Source organism: Stegastes partitus, unplaced genomic scaffold (genome assembly GCF_000690725.1).
Source record: "Stegastes partitus isolate 25-593 unplaced genomic scaffold, Stegastes_partitus-1.0.2 Scaffold1347, whole genome shotgun sequence".
Taxonomy (NCBI): domain Eukaryota; kingdom Metazoa; phylum Chordata; class Actinopteri; family Pomacentridae; genus Stegastes; species Stegastes partitus.
Window position 1 is genome coordinate 127,534 of NW_007579078.1, and position 20,044 is coordinate 147,577.

At 40.9% G+C, this 20,044-nt stretch overlaps 1 protein-coding gene across 1 annotated transcript; it reads left to right on the top strand.

The window, feature by feature from the left end:
* The first annotated feature begins 416 nt into the window (after positions 1-416).
* cfap91 (cilia and flagella associated protein 91) lies at positions 417-19,106 on the top strand. The gene is made up of 26 exons (XM_008298755.1): positions 417-504; positions 585-661; positions 1,941-2,089; positions 2,276-2,356; positions 2,516-2,572; positions 2,657-2,829; positions 2,966-3,143; positions 3,628-3,785; positions 3,893-4,048; positions 4,165-4,298; positions 4,377-4,481; positions 4,584-4,655; positions 4,765-4,905; positions 4,988-5,209; positions 5,318-5,466; positions 5,563-5,654; positions 5,891-6,105; positions 9,205-9,272; positions 11,439-11,651; positions 14,296-14,426; positions 15,033-15,202; positions 15,288-15,601; positions 15,706-15,851; positions 18,210-18,326; positions 18,509-18,614; positions 18,704-19,106. Exons 1-26 carry the CDS (start codon positions 417-419, stop codon positions 18,852-18,854), a joined length of 3,663 nt encoding a protein of 1,220 aa, XP_008296977.1. The 3' UTR covers positions 18,855-19,106.
* The last annotated feature ends 938 nt before the right edge of the window (positions 19,107-20,044 follow it).

Consider the following 20,044-nt stretch of genomic DNA (forward strand, 5'->3'; position numbering starts at 1 on the left):
ACACATGTTACATATGGTAGTATGGACGTGAGAAAGGTGCAGTAAAGTATATCATCAAGAAGCGTTTTGTGGGTGACTGACGGACATTCAGAGAAACTGTAAACTGTGTAAGAATGATGAGAGAAACGTCCTGCAGAATTTTTTATTATTTTTTTTTTTTAATTTTTTTTTTTTTGGCGTGATTATGCTTTTGGGAAGTATCTTTTGTTTATGAAATACTTACTAAATAAATAAATAATGCATAAAATAAAACAAAGACACAAACATGTCGCCTGACGTCTGCAGTAAATGAACAGACGCTCGAGATGACGCCTCCCACTTCCGGCAGTCTACGGTCTCCATGGTTACAGTTGTAAATACCCCGGAGTTCATCGCTGTCGCTGTCGTTGGTTAGAAATTACAAGGTGTTTCAGAAAATGAGCGTATCTGTCACCCGCACAGTGACTAGAAAAAATGACGCAGGTAAAGCTGTCAGACGGGAACGTGTTTATGACCACTTGTATGGTGAGTAAATGCAGAAAAACTGACAGTTGACGGCTGAAAACTTGCTAGCTGACTCAGTTTAACTGAACTGTTGGCCACAGATCCAGTTTACACGGTGTCATCGGAGGCAGACCACCTCAGGGCCAACGTCAAAGCCTATGCCTCCAAGGATCGAATAGTGAGTTATGCATATATGCACTACAGAAAATCAATGCTTCTGTTGGTAATCAGATAGCAAGGTGCTCCAACTGTACATTTTATATTTGAAGATAATTTTCTCATGGTTTTATTTTGGTTAAGTTGTATCACAAAGAGGTCTTAATGCACACAGATCTGTTAAAGCATGCCAAGGTGTTCTCTTCAGGCCTCCTTTTACAATATAAGGTAAACCTGCCATATATATTAAGAATATTTTACTACAACTGGGCTGCAATATGCCAAACAAAAATGTAAATGTAGCTTGTAATATGTTTCTACATTCTAGTCATTCTTTTTAACCTGGGGGAGCAGGTGTTTTTATGGTCCAGCGCACAGCATCTCCACAACAGAATGGACATAATGAAAGTACACACTGTATTACAAATGATAATGGGCAGATCAAGAGTGCGATTGTAGACCTGAACTCACAAGTCAGTAACGAGTCACAACTCTGCAATGCATTGAGTTAATGACGGCGTACTTGCCAGCTTCTAAAGTGTTGTTCAGTTCTTCCTGAAGGCCTCGGTGAAGTTGCCAGACATTCTAAGAGGCAGTTGTCAGATACATCCATTCAGAGCATCATGTGGCAGATTTTCTGTTGTACCATGCTGTCTCAAACAATTTCTTGGATGACAAATGGTGGAGTTGTGGACATTTAAGTGACTGGCTATGAGTCTAACTGACGTAACAGCATCCAGCATGCCAACAGCCAGTTCTTGTCTGCATCTTGTCATCTGTGGCATTGTCTCATTTGAATAAAATTGTCATTTTAAAATGGTCTTTTATAGTCACTGATCAAAGGAGTGTCTGTGTGTTAGTCACACTATCTGATCATTTTCCTTAAAAGTCACAAATGACTAGGATGTAGATTATCTCGGTGGGCAAAAATGTGTCACCAACTGAACAGTTTAAACCTTTTTGTGTGCAATTGTCTAAATCTAACCCCTTTCAAGTGACAATGTTGATATTAGATGTATTTTTTTGTTTGTTTTTGTTTTTGATTTTTAAGAAAAAGGCAGCAAAGAAGGCCATTTACATGCTGCATTTATATGTTTGTTCAGTGCATTTTCATTCACATCTTGCATTGGTCAGAGACAAGTCATATTTTAGTTTTTCTATTTATCTCTTACCCTCAAGACACAATTTGACCCCTGAATTGCTCAGTGGACAAATTCTCACTTATGACTTGTAATGTTTCTCAGTTACTGTTACATTATGAACAAAGAAACGTAAAATGCTCTTTTCTCTTCCTTACTCAGAGGAAAGTGCCCGAATTTGCATCTATGTTTAGCGACCAGCCACGCTATACTATTAAACTGGATCCTGCACAATCAGTACCAGCCTTTATTGATCATCAATGGCGAGGCCACGCAGAACAGCGAAAGGAGGCGTTGTTGCAGCTGGCTGGGTAACACAACACACACAATTTCAATAGGCAGCAGCAGTCTTTTTGTCTTTTTCTCTGTAAGGGATTAATAAAGTATTATTATTATTATTATTATTATTATTATTATTATTGTTATTGTAAACATGAACAGTATTCATTAACATGTGTAGCAGTTTGTTTGAGTGATTCTTGTCTTTTTCTTGACAGGCTTATTCCAAATGCTGAGGCATGGCGGAGACAAAAGGAGTGCCATGTAACTGGAGCTGATTACTGGAAATACTTTAAACGGTTTGATTTGCCACAATACAATCTGATGTTGTGGTTTTGGTGGAGCACAGCTTAACAGTTATCTTTGTCTGAAACAAGATAAAAGCTGTGCTGCACAGATTTCTACTATACATTCTGGTTCAGTCTATCACATTAGTGCTCCATTCTGTTCCCTTTTAGCCCTCTGATTCCATTTGCACAGCAGCTTGGCCCAAATGTGATTTTTGCATTGCCAAAGTAAGTTCCACAGATTGTTCATGTTGTTGATTTTTCCAGTGACCTTTTTGGTAGTAACCACATTTTCTCTTTGTGTCATCTCAGAGAAGACTTTCTAAATGGAAAGAAAGCTGAGCAGCAACCTACTCACATCACTGTGGGTGTCCAGACAGATTTCAGGGAAAATGAAACACAAACAGATCCATACAGCCCAGAGTATGTGGTGCAACCTGGGACGACTCCCTCAGAACTCCTGCAACTGGCAGCTTTGTCTTGGGGTACCGGAACGTAATCTGTTTTTAACTATAATGTATTGTCAGAGCCTTAAATCTCCAGCCTTCCTTCCTTGTTCAGCTAAATTGTCAACCTACACCTTATGTGTATGTTATCATGATGCTATCGTGTCTTCGTCAGGTCGTGGTCTCCCTGCAGGCCTTGCAGAAGTGGAAATGATAGAGCGGGCACGTGCCAAACGAGCCTGGGAGGCCAGACTTCCTCCGCTGAGTGACCTGAGCCAGCTCGACAAGAGGAGGCGTATGGTGGAGAAAATGGAGGCTGAAAAGTGGGCTTTCAGAGAAGAAGAAATCCAGAAGTGAGTGGTGCTGTGTCTCTAACTGATTAATACATAAATGGTGAAGTTAACTACTACTACGTAACATTATGTTGGCACTATGTTTGCCACAAATTTGAGCAACCGGTTAACATGTTTAGCTTAAGTGTGAACATTAAATTTTAGCAGTTGAATTGCGTCATTGTCTCAACTTCTATTTGTCACTCTCCTCGGGACAAGCTTAGTTTCAGTTTTGTGCAGAGTGCTTGTTTCTGCTGCCCCCAAGTAGCCAAAAATAGTTATTAGCAGCATGCATTCACTTTGAATAAACAGAGTGAGTGTACAGTGACACAGGGAAATAAATCTCTTGCATGCTACAGCCATATGTATGCATAAACATTGGCATAAACCCAGATTTGCTGTTTTTGCCTTATTAAGTTATACTGGAAAAACCACACTTTGATGTGCCTTCAATTTTTGCCGTGCAAAACCAGTCCTTCTGCAACTTTATGTGGGTTATGTCCAGGTTGCAAGAGGCTCGTCTTGCTGTGTTGGAGGACCTGCTGAAGCAGAGAGATGAGACTCAGAAAGATGTCACAAATGAGAGACTGAATCAGATATATTCTAAGCACCAAAAAGACAAGGAGACCAAGCTGGACAAAATCCACAATGACTACATCAGGTGTAAGACAACCACCACTCTTGTTCTATCATTACATTCTGATCATAACTGTGTTAATTAAGTCTTGTTTCACTCACCTGTCCCTCCTTTGTCATTGTTTTGTCCGTAGCACTGAGAAAATTGGAAGTTAAGTCGAGAAATGTTGAGGGGAAGCTGGAGCGACGTAGCTTTGATTCTCCAATATATGTCCCTCAGACCCACCGGGTCACCAACAAGAACACCAGAAACAATAAGTTTAAAAGCCCCTACTTAAACACATATGAAGGTCTGCATCCAAATGCTTTTGAACAAGAACTAAGCATATAATTTCCATCAAAGAATCTCAGAGTCACCAGTATCCCCTTGTTGTTAAGGCCATTTTTAACTGTCTGTCAATTGTAGGCTTGCTGGCGCTAGAGGCAGGACTCAGTGCTTCAGTCCATAAATCAGGGGTTAAAGGACCCAAATCCAAAGTTGTCAAACCTGTGAACAAGCAACCTGTGAACAGAGCCATAGAACTGCTGGAGAAGTACAAGGTAAAGCAGGAAACTGTGTTTAATAAGCATAGAAATTCCGTTTTAGATACAGACACATGACCAATTGTGGCTCCACAGGCCCTGAGGGAGGAGGAGAACAAACAAAAGTCCTTACGTTTTCTTGTCAAAAAAAAGAAACCTGTTCCTCGTCCTGTCACCTCCAGAGTGGAGAAGCCACCAGAGGTCAGCTGATTTCTTTAACTGTAACTGATTCATGCCTTGGTAATCTTACATATGTTATACCATAGGTCCTATTTGTTACCTGATTTATATTTTTGTCTTTAGGGGGATGAGGAGACAGAGCTTGCAGTGATCCACTTGCAGAAAGTACTTAGAGGAATGAGTACCCACTATGAGGTCTGGATATGTTGGGATTTTTTATTTCCCTGAAATACTACCAAATTGTTCACATTTGTTTCAGATTAGAAGCACTTTGCTATTCACTTCTGTCTGTGTTGTTATACAGATGTTTAAGGGCAAAGAGAACTATATGGATCTCATCCAGGAACTGAGGTCTGTCCATGCCCTGCAGAAGGACGAACAAGAGCAACATAAAGCAGACAAAGAGCTAATAATGAACCTGAAAAAACAGAAAGACAAACACAAGGTGAAACATACAGGTCCAGCCACACGTTAAAAATTTTACAAATTCCAAAAAATCATGTTACACCTTCTCTCCTTCGTCCCAGGTTTCTCAAGAGGAGGCATCTCAGGCCAGAGTGGTTAATGTGGAGCTTGGACAACTGTTTGATACCTTGTCCAAGGAGCTGATCCGTCTCCAAGAGGAGCGCAGGATCCATGCCTTTACCCTGCTGGCTGAGAGAGAACGACGTCTACGTGAAGCTGAGGAGAGTGGAAGGAGACAGGCGGAGGAGCGAAGACGCAGAGAAGACGATGAGATCTTCAAACAAGTATGTGTCATTCTGCTGTTTTAGGTGGGCAAAGTAAATAGCTAAAGCAATACTACATGTGTGCAGGCGAGCGGTGCACGTATTTTAATGCTGAACACTGTCTCACAGGTGGTGCAGGTACATCAGGAAAGTGTGGATTTGTATTTGGAGGATATTATCTTGGAGACTTTGAATCAGGTAGCCGACGAGCAGGCCAGAGAGGAGATCCACAAGAGGGCAAAGGAGGTCAATGACATCGCTTATGCCATGGAAGAAAGGTAACGGATACCTCAGTATGTCTGCTGACACTTTGTATGCAGAAATTCCAAACCAAGAGTAATAATGAACAAATATAATTTTGTGTGTGTGAGAAGCCGCAACAATCTTCAGTCGGAGGAGATTGTGTCAGAGCTGGTGTACGGCTTCCTAATCCCAGAGATCCAGAAGACCAGTGCCAGACAAAGAGGTTTGTACAATTTGTTGTTTTACTATATTCAGACATTGTTATCACAGAGTAGATCTGAAAATTATGAAAAATAAAAGATGTGACAATATTTGTAGCAAAACTCAAAAGCAAGTAAAAAGTACCATATGACTTCAAACAACAAAAACAAAGACATATGTCAATTGTGTGATAGAATTAAAGGCATTTATTCCTCACTTGTCTAATCTTGTGATTTTTGCTTGTGTTGCTCTTCCCAGTGTACCAGAAGCAGCATAGACACTTGCAGGCAGCTCGGATCATCATTCAGGGGACTGCAAAGCCTTCTGAGATCCTTCCTAGTACTCCAGGAACCTCACAGTTGACCTGTCCCGGTATCAAAGCCTCCCGGCACGTCGTCGAGGAGATGATCAGCCAGGTGGAGCAAAGAAAGGAAGTCGAGCAGCACCACACTCCAGCTGAGGAACAAGAGTCCTAAAATGTTAAAATTGTACTGCAGTGTGATTTGATGTTCAGTATTATTACTGAAGTATCCATTTCATAATCACCATTCTGAGTTATTGGGTTAGCCTTTTGATTATCATTTCATGTAGAATGTACAAAAAATGTACCCCAATAATATGTAAGATCTTCCTCAATCCTCATAACTTTAGTGACTTCCTTTCATTATCAGGAACCTTGATTTAACTATGACTACACTCAGTTTCCTGTATATGCGGTAGACACAGTTACGCAGAACTGTTACACTAAACAAAAAATTGTTCCTATTACAGCAATCATTCTGTCTTTGAAGCACCTCTAACTATGAAACAGGAAATTACTACTGTATCACAAAGTACAAAACCTCCAAAATTACCATAAAGATGAACCAACATCCCTATAAAACAGTCAGACAAAAAAATAAACAAAAACCACAACATTACAGTCTTTTTAAAGTTAGAATTAATTGCAGGACTTTTGATAAGCTGCAGTAGTTTGACACATCTATACAGGCAAAGAATATCTTCTTTGAGACAGTGACCACAGAGGTGATACACTTGAAAAAAAAAAATGTTGTTTCAATTATTAATTCGACCCCCATTCAAAATTCCTTCAGTTGCCAGATCTCTGAATGTTGCATGTATGTCCCATTTCAAATCCCCCCTACAGCATTTCAACAGGATTCAAATCTGGCTTTTGACTGAGCCACTTCTTTTTGAGCCAGTCCTTTGTGGGTTTATGAGTGTGCTTGGGGTTATTATCCTGTGGAAAGGTTCACTTCTGTTTCAGCTCAGCATGCTGACAGATGGCCTCACATCATCTTCAAAAACTCTTTGATAAGATGCAAAATTCATAGCTGAATCAATAGCTCCAAGCTGTCCGGCAGCAAAGCAACCCAAAACCGTGACATTTCCACGACCACGTTTCACAGCTGGTATGAGGTTCCTTCACTGAGAGGCTGCCTTTGGTCTGTTCCAAACATGTTCACTGTTACTTTGACCAAGCAACATTTTCTTTGATCATGTTGGACAGAACAAATTATCCCTGTATCTTCAGTGTCAAACTGGACAGCAAAGGCGTTTTCCTGGCATCTTCCCATACAGGTCAAATTAGTGCAACCTTAGAGAGCTTAGAGGTAATATTTGGCAATGTAATCAAGCCAGTCGCCCTCTATGACAGAGAAGTTTGGGGTCCACACAGTCATCCAACTAGATGGGACCCATAAAGGTGCTTCATGCAGAATTCTGCAGGTCCATAATAAATATTCAAAGAAAAGCACCTACCAATGCATGCAGACCAGAAATAGGCTGTTACCCATTAATTATTAACATAAAAAGGAACACCTACATTTTGGTTTTATGACAAATCAAGCCCCAGACACACACCGAGATTAAGGCACCCGTGAGTGGAATAGAATAGAATAGATTATTAGAAGAGAAATTATTGTGATACAGCAGCAAAAAAGAAAAACACCAAATCACAACAGTTAGCAAATATAGTAAATTAAGTCTATAAAACTAAAATAATAGAAAAAGGACTAAAGTTAAATACTTTTTTTTTTTTTTAAATAACTGTACAAAATGTGCAAATTGAAAAACAGTGCAAAACAAAGCATGTTACAGAGCAGAGAACTGAGAATGTTCTCTGTCAGGCAGAGGCGAGGTGTTGTACAGGGTCATTGCTCTGGGCAGGAAAGATTTCCTGCAGACTGATTCGATAACACCCAACACTGATCAATCTCAGACCACCACAACGCCCAACGACTATTCAGAATCAGTCACATTGTTACTTTACCAGAAGATGGTTATCTGGAACATTGGAGTCAAATCGAAATTGAAAACAAACGGCATGCAATTTCCCCCTAAACCACAGATATAAACTGACAGCATGTATCTCTTCACAGTCAGAGATGCAAAACAGAGACAGACCCTGAACAAACACAGACTCAGTGACCACAGTGTGGCTATAGCGAAAAGATGACACAAGAAATCGCGGCTACCAAAAGAAGAAAGTGTCTGTGTTCGCAGATTCTGTTTGGGCCATGCAGCTTTCTTTGTTGCACTAACTGTGGCTGCATGTCACAAGCTGAAGGACGCAAAGTTAAAACATCACCGTATATGACATTTATCATAACAAACATGTGGCACACACGCAACACAGTAGTTTTTCCTTTATTTTGCTATTCTCTTGCTCTTTTTGTCATCCTGTTTTATTTCTTTATTCCACTTAATAAATAGTAATTTTTAAATGACACTATCCTTGATGCTTTGGCTATATTGTTAACCTGATATTCATGCCAATAAAGCCTAATGAGTTGAACTGAACTGATTTTAATTCTTTAAATCTTGACATGATGACACCACACACAGCTGACCCTGGATGTCAGAGGTCTGGCTCCATTTAACACCATCATCTGGAAGCCCTGGTTCTGATTTTATGGATTTGAAGGTGTGATATAAGAGTTTATTTTCTCTTTCCATACACCTGATCTGTTTTTTTTGTTGTTGTTTTTTTTAAGTTTTTTTTTTTATTTTTATTTTTTAAATGTCAATATTATGCACTGTCTCAAAGAAGTGTTTTCTTGTGTAAATGTGCCCAAAAATGGCAAAAAATTCCATGGAATGCACTTCTGTCCTCACAAGCCTGCAGGTGTACTGCTAAACAGCCAACTGAGTCTGTCAACATAAAGTGAGTTTCAACCACTAGAGGGCAGTAAAACTCCTAAACAGCCTTTCAAAAGTGCATTAAATATGGGTGTCATGGTATGTCAGTATAGGACAAATGAACTTCTTGAACCTTGTTTAAACTGCACTGCACCTACACACAGCTTTGGACACCACTGATGCACAGTTGCTGTTCTGACTTCATCACCATCCTGCATCAACTCTCACCGAGTGACCTCATCAGCAGAAGGTGAAAGAGTCTGATCGAGGTGGGCGGTGCTGGACTTCTAACTCCGCCCCCCTGAGGGTTGCAGTAACCGAACCTGGCACAAAACATCAGGCAGCACGCCCAACAGGAAAAGCTGGGACCAGACACTTCTCACCTGTTGCGTTTTTGTTTTTTTGTTTTTTTAAATTAAATTTATAATCCTCATGGATTAACTGCAGTGTGGCACAAACTGTGGACTGCGATCAGCTGTTGGACATCTGGGATCATCAAGTGAGTGAGTTGAATGATCTCGAATTTCTGTTTGATTAAAGCTCGACCTTTACCCAGGTAAGGGAGACGTAGGACAAGTAGGTCTTTTTCTTTAAAGTTGACACCTCTCATTGAAATTCAGCAAAAGATCAGTTGTGTCATAAACTCACTGCAAAGTCCAAAGAATGAAAAGAGGAGAGCTGTCAAAGAAAACTTTGTTTAACTACTTGTACAGTGTTTGGACAGTGAAAGTAAAAGCAATGAAAGACCTGTGGTGGTCCTGCATGGTTTAAAGACTCCAACACATCACATAAAATATACATAGTGTGATCACAAGTCATAAATGGCATGTACGGTGGTTTAAATAGAACAACCTTTATTGGCTTTAAGAGTTGAACTGCTGCCAGAATAAATGATTAAGCAAATCGCACATTAAACTGTGTTACACTAAATGTCAGTGTGCCAGCATTAGGCAATGTCATAATTCTTTATCAGCAGGAACAAGAGTCTCCATAGTGATGTATAAACTGTGCACTACTCACTTACTAAAAGGGAACAATTTTACATCTTATTTATGTTTGAGATGGTTCCCTCACATCATTTAGTTGTAATAAATAGATCCAAATTAAAGCATCTAATACTCAAATGACTTGACCCTGATCCTAAGAATTTCAGTAGAACCTTACTGGACTTCTCGCGTTGATTCTTGAAGATGTTTCAAGTCTTGTGCAAGAGGCCTCATAATTTCCAAGCGACTGCTGAGGAGTCACAGATATACACTGTCACCCCTACATTACATGGCTAATGGCCTACTAGCAGCCCACTGAGGTGTGAATTGTTGTAAAACTTTCTGGGGAGACATCTCACGTCTGCATTGTAAGAACCTGATATGTTGTGGCGCGCTTCTCTGCTACGACATGGCTGTTCCAGTTTTATTGTTCTTATAGATGGCTTCCTTCACAGTCTTGTCTGTCCAAAATGTGGACATTCCTGCACTGTCCTTTATCTTTTAGATGGAGGTGAACTACCAAGTCTTGCATGGCTGGTTCTCCTGTTTTATGCGATGGACTTGAGGAACTGTTGTTTAGTCTCTCTTATACACAGGGCTGTGCATTGTACTGCATATACAACACTGCTCAGCTTTTGTGTGGGTGTTTTATTCTTAGGGTGAACCTTGAACCCTGAAAGTGCACCTGAATGTTGTATTTGGAAATAATACTAAAATTCTACATCCAGGATGACAATGTTGCTCCATCTGTTCTTCTTTTCTTCTCTGCTTGAGCTCTTTGCTGACTTCATGAAGGCCCAGTTAAGATAGCAACGAGTTGCAAGTACTTTCTTAACATGGGTGTGCTTCTCTTCTTGTGGTAGGCACATTTTCAATCCGGTGGTGCAAGGTTCTGATAAACCCCCAGCTGATGTTCCAGTGGGTGGTGGTGGTAATCAGAAGGTATTGGTCTGTGTGTGTTGGTTTCTGATAAACATCAGGCTTCCATCCTCCTCCTCAATATGCACAACACAGTCAAGGAGGAAGCTTTCTGTGTTAAAATGGGACAGCCATCTCTAAACAGAGGTGCTGATCTAAGGCACCACTTATCAGGTACTTAGAACGCAGTCTTGAGAACCCTTCCCAGGTCGTCACTAACTTGGCAGCTTCAGACACATTTACATCACCAGGCATATGGGGATGTCTTGGGTCTATAGACTTGGATCCTTAATGGATCATTAGCCATGTAATTTGGGGGTGACGTAAATCTGGAAGTCCCCATCAGTCAGTTAGAACTGAAGAAACCTCTTGCATGACAGGTGAAGCGTCTTCATGAACCAAAAAGAGAAGTCCACTTTTGTTTTACTGAATGACTGAGAATCTACTCAGACTTCACACGGTGCCTTCAGTCATAGTTGTGTCACTACATTTCTATTCCAAAATATAATAGAAGAAATAATTCAGCCACAGTATAGCTGTTTTATACTCATGTCTGTAAGCACAGTGCTGCAGATCATTTCTCTTGTCTGTAAATGAATTGGGACATGATAAAAATGGCTCGTGACCTTGACCTCACAGAGTTGTTTGTGCTTGTAGTTACAACCCCACTTTGCAGAAAACTCTTCCACTTGTTGCAAAAACAGTGCTTCACTTGAAACGAACCAGTGTGAAGGTAGTGATTGCCAGAATTATTTAATCAGCCCTCAGGAGAGAATGAGCACAAAGGACACCGAGGTGCAGTTCATCTGCGAAATGCTCACAGTGCCAAATGAAGAGGATGATGAGGAGGAGGAAGAGGAGGAGGGAAAGGTGACAGAGGATGACGAGCCCAGAGCCTGCGGTGTGTGTGGAGATCGGGCAAAGGGTTACCACTTCAACGCGTTGACGTGTGAAGGCTGCAAGGGCTTCTTCAGGTGATGTTTCTCTTATAAATCCTGTTCATCTCTCACCTCTATGCTGCAGTTTCTTCCTCATCACAGTGATTGATTCTCTGTGCTGCATGTCTACTTCCTGCCTGAGGACATACTTGTCATCAATATTGCTATGTAAGCTTGAAACCAATATCCTTAAACACGATTTTTTCAGTTGCTTAAACATGTTTTCTATTACGCTGTTGCAAAACACAAGTGAAACTATCACATTCGTGCACTTTTAATAGCAGAACAACTCTTCATTTGTCAAATAAAATACATTATGTAGTTGCAAAAAGGAAATGATTCAATCGATTTAGTGGAAATCAGTTCAGTACACCTCTGTTTATTCAGCAGTTTGCTACCCACACCATCACATACACACACACACCCACACACATACACACACCATCACACACACGCAGTGGTTGAGAGTGGAAAGAAAAGTGAAAGTGTAAATGAAAAAGCTACTGACATTCAAAGGTTATAAGCTTAACAGCTGTTTGCATCATTTGTAATCTACCCATCCATTATCTATACACTGCTTAATCCTCACTAGGGTCACGGGGGGCTGGAGTCTATCCCAGCTGACTCAGGGTGAAGGCAGGGGACACCCTGGACAGGTCACCAGTCTATCACAGGGCTACACTTAGAGACAGACAACCAAGCACACTCACATTCACACATTTAGAATCACCAATTAACCTCAACATGTTCTTGGGGAGGAAGCTGGAGAACCCGGAGAGAACCCACGCTGCACAGGGAGAACATGCAAACTCCACACAGAAAGATCCCAGGCGTCCTAACCGGGGATCTTCTCGCTGCGAGGCTAACCACTGAGCCACCTTGTAGCCCATTTGTAATCTTGTTCTATTTAAATTTCCATACAAAAGCAGTTCAGAGGTCATATGTATGTCAAGGCCCAGATTGGAATCCAGCCCGATTCCAGAATGGAATCTTCAGAATTCTAATCTGGGCCAGCCCAGGTCAGAATCCAGGCTGGGCCAGATTAGAATTCTGATCCTGTCCCAGATTGGAATCTTGACACCAATGTGGCCCATACTGGCATTCTGATCCTGGCTGTCCCAGAATGGAATTTGACTTGCTGGCCCAAATCAGAATGTTGGAATTATTATTATTCACATGAGGTAGACATGCAAGATTCGACACAAGAAAAGATTCCATTCCAGGCCGGCCTAGAATAGAATTCCACTCTTGACATATACACACGTAAACACATACTGTACATATACCTTACAGAAACAAAGCAACACTAAAACCCAGGTTAGGTCTTCAAGAGAACACTTGACTGAATAAAAAAGTCTTTTATTTGCTTTTAAAGGATGTCAGGCTCAGAGCACCTTCTAGATCAGCAGGCCAGCTGTTCTGTTCAGGAGGTGCATAAATGCTTAATGACATCTGTCTAAACTTTGAAGGCACCTTGTGACCTGAAAAAATCTGCTTGGATTTTATACTGAGAGAATTTCTGAAATGCATTGCAGAGTCAGGCCATTGAGGGCCATTGTATACCAGGAGGAGAATTTTAAATCATATTCTCAAAGCCACAGGGCTGGCTAGCTATGGTTTCTGAGCACCAGAGGAGTGACTTCTGATATTTTTGTTCTAGTAACTCGTGCAGCTCTGGTTTGAATGGGTTACAGTTAAGGCCTTGTTTTATTTGGAAGGTCCAGAAACAGGGATTGGCAGTAGTCTAGTTCATCCATGACAAATGCTTGTCAGTGTTTCTTAGAATCAGGCTCAGAAACATGGATTTTTTTTTTTTAGATATTTCCTAATTAGCAAAGGGTGACCTTCAGTGTTTTCCTTGTCTGACTTTACATTCCCACAGATTAACATGATCCAAGTTTTAACAATCGATTAGACAGTTTATTGGATGCAAATCTTCAGAGGTTGAAGAGATTTGAAGCTCTGTGTTATCAAGGATGAACCTTCGTGAGAACGCATGCCACTGCGTGAAAGTCTCTAAGAGTGATATTGACATTTTGATTATGCACATAAGATTAAAACTGATTGAGAACCGTATCAGACAGACCCGAACAGTTCTTCAGTCCATCCACAAAGACCTCATACATTAAACTGAATGCTATGCAAAATGATTTGTGCCTGATTAACGCACCTTTAAAAGTACGATCACTGCTGTTGCTTTCATTTCTAATTATCATTACACATGCAGCATGTTTTTATATACTGAAAAAAAAAGAAAAACCATCTGCTGAATTATGCTGGAGTTCTAAACAGTATTTGTTTGAGCTGTGTCATGTAGAGGTCTGCTCAGTTTGGTTTCTTGTACTGGTGTATTGTACAGGTCTCATTATTTGATTGTTGCCACCAGATTTCTCCTTGATCCTGTTATTCAAATACACTGTAACACGCGGTAGCTTTATATGCCTGTAACAAAATACAGAGCCACTATAATACCAACATCTGGTTTAAGCTAATATGTTTAATTTATTTCCTCAAATTTTTATTCATCACTGTGTTGGATTATGTCCTAGCCGATCCAGTGCCATTATATACATACAAGGCACACAGTAATGCTATAATAAAAGGTGTATTTTTTTATTCTTCTAATTCTAACTTCAGTACGATGTTTGTAAGCTGTTGATTTTTTTGTAAATAAATTCAGGCGTGCCATACAGAGGTCATCGCAGCTCCACTGTCCATTGCTGAGTAAATGCATCATAACGAAAAACACCCGCCGGTCATGTCAAGCCTGCCGCTTCCGGAAATGCCAGGACATTGGCATGCGCAAGGAGAGTAAGTAACATCCAGGTACAACAAGTTATACCATATTAATTAACAAACAGCTTTGATACTGTGTTGTTTTTTTTGGGTTTTTTTGCCTTACAGTGACAGTAGGAAGTATGTGATACTGTGAGGTCATCACTAATATCTGCTAGTCCCAAGTCAGCACCAAAGGGAGCTATTCTCTCCCAAAGAAAACACTGCTGCTCACTAGCCTGAGACGCCTCATTTGAAATCCAGGCTTCTCTTCCATTACTTATCTATGTCATCACAGCCCATATTTGCATAAAACCTGCCAAATGGCTCATTTCAGAAGCCTTCAAATAGAGAAGGAGCACCATCCGCAGTTGGCAGTTATTTCCTCACCACTTCTGCCACGGCTATGTCTTTCTGAATATTCTCATAGATCTGAGGTTACAGTAGGTGACCATGTTTTCATGGGGCCATAGAGAGGCAGGAGCTAAAATGGAGCATTTCAGACAGTGAGAGAGGAGAGTTTTTTTTAATTTCCAAGGACGTTCCACAGGGCTCGGTTCTAGGACAATATTCACTCTTTAATATTTCTGTTATTTCTGTGGTGACTTTTGTTACAAGCTGGTATTTTTTATGTCCATTTAGTGGTCATGTCTGAGAAAGAGGTATTGGAGAGGAGAATCCGAATCAAGAAGAAGAAGATGCATAATGTATCGACTCAGCTTTCATCCCAACAAGAAAAAATCATCCAGGAGCTCCTCTGCAGCCACCGCAGCACATTCGACTCAGGATTTTCCCGCTTCAGTGGCTTCAGGGTGCGTGAATGATTCCGTGCAGGTTAAAGTGTCCGTCATTACCATTTTTTCGACTTGCCATCAGACTGACGATTTATTTTTTCAGCCTATGGACAGAAACATCCTCCCCGCGAGTGAGTACAACCAGTCTGCAAGCGAGCCCTTTCACCCACTGACCAACTGCTCTACAAACACCTGCACTACAGCTAGTAAATCTGCAACTGACCCCACAGCATCCTCATATGCCTCCTCCCTCTCCTCCTCCTCCCTCTTCAGTCCCTGTGGTTCCTCAGAAAAAGAAGGAAACCACGAGGGAGTCAATAACACCTGTGTTTTCACCGCTCTTCCACATATGACCGACCTCACAACATACATGATCCAGGACATCATTAGTTTTTCCAAAAGTCTAAAGGATTTCCGGTAAATATGTGCATTGATGCATGTTTGAGTCTGTGGTTTTGTTTCATGTTTAATGACTGTTTGGCAGAATTGGACGTGTGTCATGTTAGCTTGGTTTCTTACAGGTCTCTACCTATGGGGGACCAAATATCTCTCCTGAAGGGAGCCACGTTTGAAATAATGCAGATCCGCTTTAACATGGTGTTCAACTCAAAAACAAGCAACTGGGAATGTGGCTCTCTTACGTACTGCATAGACGATGCCGTACGAGGTGAGACACCGTGCACTGGCACAAACTGTGTAACACTCTTTGCAGTTACAACATTCAATATTTGCTTATGATCACACAAGTTAGCCCTGTTTTGGTTTCCACTAACTTCTAAGGGAACTATGTGGCTACAGTTAATCAGATCTATTGCAATAACACAGAATACATTCAGTAATGGACACAAATATGATGTAATGTTGATCAAATCAGCAGCATAGAGGTATTTCTGTCTGTGCAGAATTCACTGGGTGAAAGTAATCAGAACAAAAGCAGCCTGGCATGTTGTGAATCTGATTGACAGATGCAGGACACATGATAAAAAGTAACGCCTGCACACGGATGTTTCCATTGCGGCAAGTTTAAGGCGCATGTGAAGTTGCAAAGTACAAATATGAACAGAAATGCCTATCCCATGTTCTCAGCGGTGCAAAGCAACTTCTGTGGGAAGACTCACCAGAATGTTGTGGTTTAAAGATTAAACTAAATGGAGTTCACAGTCATTAATTGTCTTCCTGCTTCTTTTCCCAGCAGACAGCCTATAACTTTGCTGTCATGGCAACAAAAAGAGGGATATTTAGCATTCGATTTCAGACAACAGGGAATACCGTTCTGATTTGCCGCTAGGTGTTTGTAGAAATTCCACACAGAGGCACTTTAATCGTAGAGCTGTCAGGTCAATGTGCAAAGTGTCCTGGACTCCTCATAACAATCATTTCTTCATACTACTGGTCAGACTAACCGGTTAAGGTGTCAAGGCATAAACTCAAAAAAGGATAAAGATGTGAATCCAAGCCTCTCATTTTGCAGTGACAGCCATGGTTGGAGGCATTTTGATTTCTGGTTGTCCTTCTGTCTTCATGTCGCACTCCTGTCAATGTGAAATCTCAACAACTTGAATAAATTTCTTCAAATTTGGCACAAAAATTCACTTTAAGCCAAGAATTCATCCAGTAGTATCTACCAAGATTCACACAGACGTCTAATGCAGCATCTCATGTTTGACAAAAACACTTTTCTGTCCGTAAATCGGGAACAGAAGTGAGAACTGTGACCACATTTCACATTTGGTTGGATACTGAATGGGTGACTTGGGTTAGCATTTGTCTCACTGCAGCATTTCAGATCAACTGGATTCTTTCTAGAGAGTTACTGGGACATCCTGCTAATACAGAATAACTATAGTTGGGCTTTCATGTAACATATGTATGGAATAGTTTTTCAGCAATACTGAATTTTTCTTGACTACTGTTTTTTTTTTACTCTGTATGTCAAGTCCCAGTCAGTCAGTTTTACGAATGGGCCCAAATCTCACAATTTAAGTAAAATGCAGCAAAACCAAGAATTAAATACAATACAGTAATCATCAGAAAGGAAAGAGGCGGGTTTGTGTGAACACTTCATTCTCTCTTTTTGTTGCTCTAACTGTAGAAATGTCACGAAGCCTTGTGTGTTGGGAAAATTGTAGGAACAGTTAGACAATCAGCGCCACAGTTTTGGGATCAGTGGAAAAAACATGTTAGAAAAATGTCTTGAGAATCTCAGAGCAAATTCTCGGACAGCGGATCTCGTTGACTTTTGTGTCCTCTATTTGGAGAAGAACAAAACAAATGCTGCAACTCCTGCTCCATGTATTTACTATCCATCCATCCATTATCTATACACCGCTTAATCCTCACGAGGGTCGCGGGGGGGCTGGAGCCTTATATTTACTATAGGAGCAAAATAAAAGCAGCAACTTGTTAATGGTTTTCAGGCTGATCCGCCCACAGTAGGTAACTGGCTTCAAAAAAATCCAAGAGATTCACGAGAATCTCAGATTGAAAAATGATTTATTCATTGAGGCGGACAGTGTATTTGTTTGAGTAAAGAATATGGTTGTGGTTTGACCTGCAGCCTGTAGTTTAGCGATGTGCTTTGCCAATCATGAAAACATTCTGTGCAGATTATGTAAAGCTGCACAAAGACCTGCTATCCATAATTAACAACATATTGTGTGTGATATGGATTTTGAGGATGTTATGATGCCTTGCAGAGATGATGCTGTAATGGGAGGTTTTCTGGCACAAAAAAAAGAAACTCTGGTGACTCCAGAAGGGGCCGTTCAAAGTCTGATTAACCGCCTCAAGTGAACTCACGTCAGTGTCAGTTGGGGATAAAGGCTAAAAAAATCTGGGAGTGTTGAAAGAGTTAGAAAGAAGAGAACTTCCCACATCTTTGTAAAAGACTCTTCACCTCTGCCTGAGGCTACATTAGCTGCTGCCAATAACCCTCCTGAATCTCTGACTGACTCTTAACTGTGGCTGTTTTTCCTCCTCCTTCCATCTCGGTCCTGTCACTGACCTGCTTTTCTGTGCTCTGCAGCGGGTTTCCAGCCACTCCTGGTGGAGCCTGTGTTCAAATTTCACCACACGCTGCGCCAACTGGACCTGCAGGAGGAAGAGTACGTTCTTATGCAAGCCATGTCCCTGTTTTCTCCAGGTAGCAGCAGGTTTTTATCAGTTCACCCCAGTTCTTGCTGATCAATCATTTATGAACCCTGTAAATTATTAAACCCTACAAACTGTGCACATTTGTATGCAGCCACTCATATAGATTTTTTTTTCAGACATTCTTAGGTTCAGGTTTGATTCAAAAGTAATTTTTTTTTTTTATTCCACCAGATCGTCCAGGTGTGCAGCAACACAGTGTGATCGACAAGATTCATGAAAGCTTAGCACTGATGTTAAAAACCTACATCGACTGCAAGAGGACGGGCCCTAAAAAACAGTGAGTGAAACACTAAACAGTGCCAACTTTCTTTTCATTCAGTGGGAAACTTTTAACAGTTCTGTCTACATTTGTTGTTGCTATTTCAGCTTGCTGTACCCCAAAGTGATCGCCTGCTTTACAGAGATGAGGACCATGACTGAAGAGTACAGCAAACAGATTCTGAAGATCCAGGACATCCAGCCCGACACCATCTCTCCTCTCATCATGGAGGTGATCAGTAAAAACACCTGCGATTGACTTCTGATGCAACACTCTGAGAACAGTTTGTTTATTCATGGAGACCCGAAACCTTTCTGTAATGGTCTTACGCATTAAATGCACATTAATCTGAACATGTGAAGATTATTCATCTGACAAAACGAGGCAAGTCCTGCTATAAAAGTAATTCATTATCTGTTCTTTGCAAATCAAAGAAAGTTAGTTTAGTTATCTGGTTGCAGAACAAGGGAACTGTAGTGGAATTATCATTTCTATGTTGGGCTGCAAGGTGGCGCAATTGGTTGCCTCGCAGCTAGAAGGTTGCCGGTTCGCGTCCCGGTGGAGTTTGCATGTTCTCCTTGTCCAGCGTGGGTTCTCTCCAGGTTCTCTGGCTTCCTCCTACACAATCAAAAAACATGTTGAGGTTAATTGGTGAATCTAAATTGTCCATAGGTGTGAATGTGAGTGTGCTTGGTTGTCTGTCTCTAAGTGTAGCCCTGTGATAGACTGGTGACCTGTCCAGGGTGTCCCCTGCCTTCACCCTAAGTCGGCTGGGATAGGCTCCAGCGCCCCGTGACCCTGATGAGGATTAAGCGGTGTATAGATAATGGATGGATGGATGGATGTTGTGTTGCTTACACTTAGCACATGTTGGTAAATTTGGTTTTCCCATCACTCAGAATTGTCAGAGGCGGTGATGTATTCTCAAGGCTTTTTCTGCTTTTCATATTTGTTACCTCAGGTTGTGTTGTGATATAATTATGTAAAACAAAACGTCAATACATTTATTGTAAATAAACATGATTAAATATATTCTTGACATTGAACTGTGTGATGGTGTGTCAAAGGTAATTAGCAGCATAATAAGACAAACACTGCCCCGCTGTGGTCACACTGGCACACAGGATAACACAGCAAGTCCAGGGCTGATAGTTGCCACAGCAAACATGTGAGCGAGTATCTATAAAACCTTTCAGAAACTGAAACCTTTATATTGGTCAAAATAGCTTGTAAAAAGAAAAAAAACAGAAGGCGCTTAAGGTAAGTGAAGAAGCTGTCTGGCTGCATCTAAGTGTAGAATATGGATTACATTAAATACAACTTTTTTTCATGTTGCATACATGGCACATGTATGTAGCTGCTGCTGCACTAATTTCCTTAAAATTTAGATGTATTTTGAGTCCAAAATTTTACTCTGAGCAGTCACATACAGTTGAAACCACAAGTCT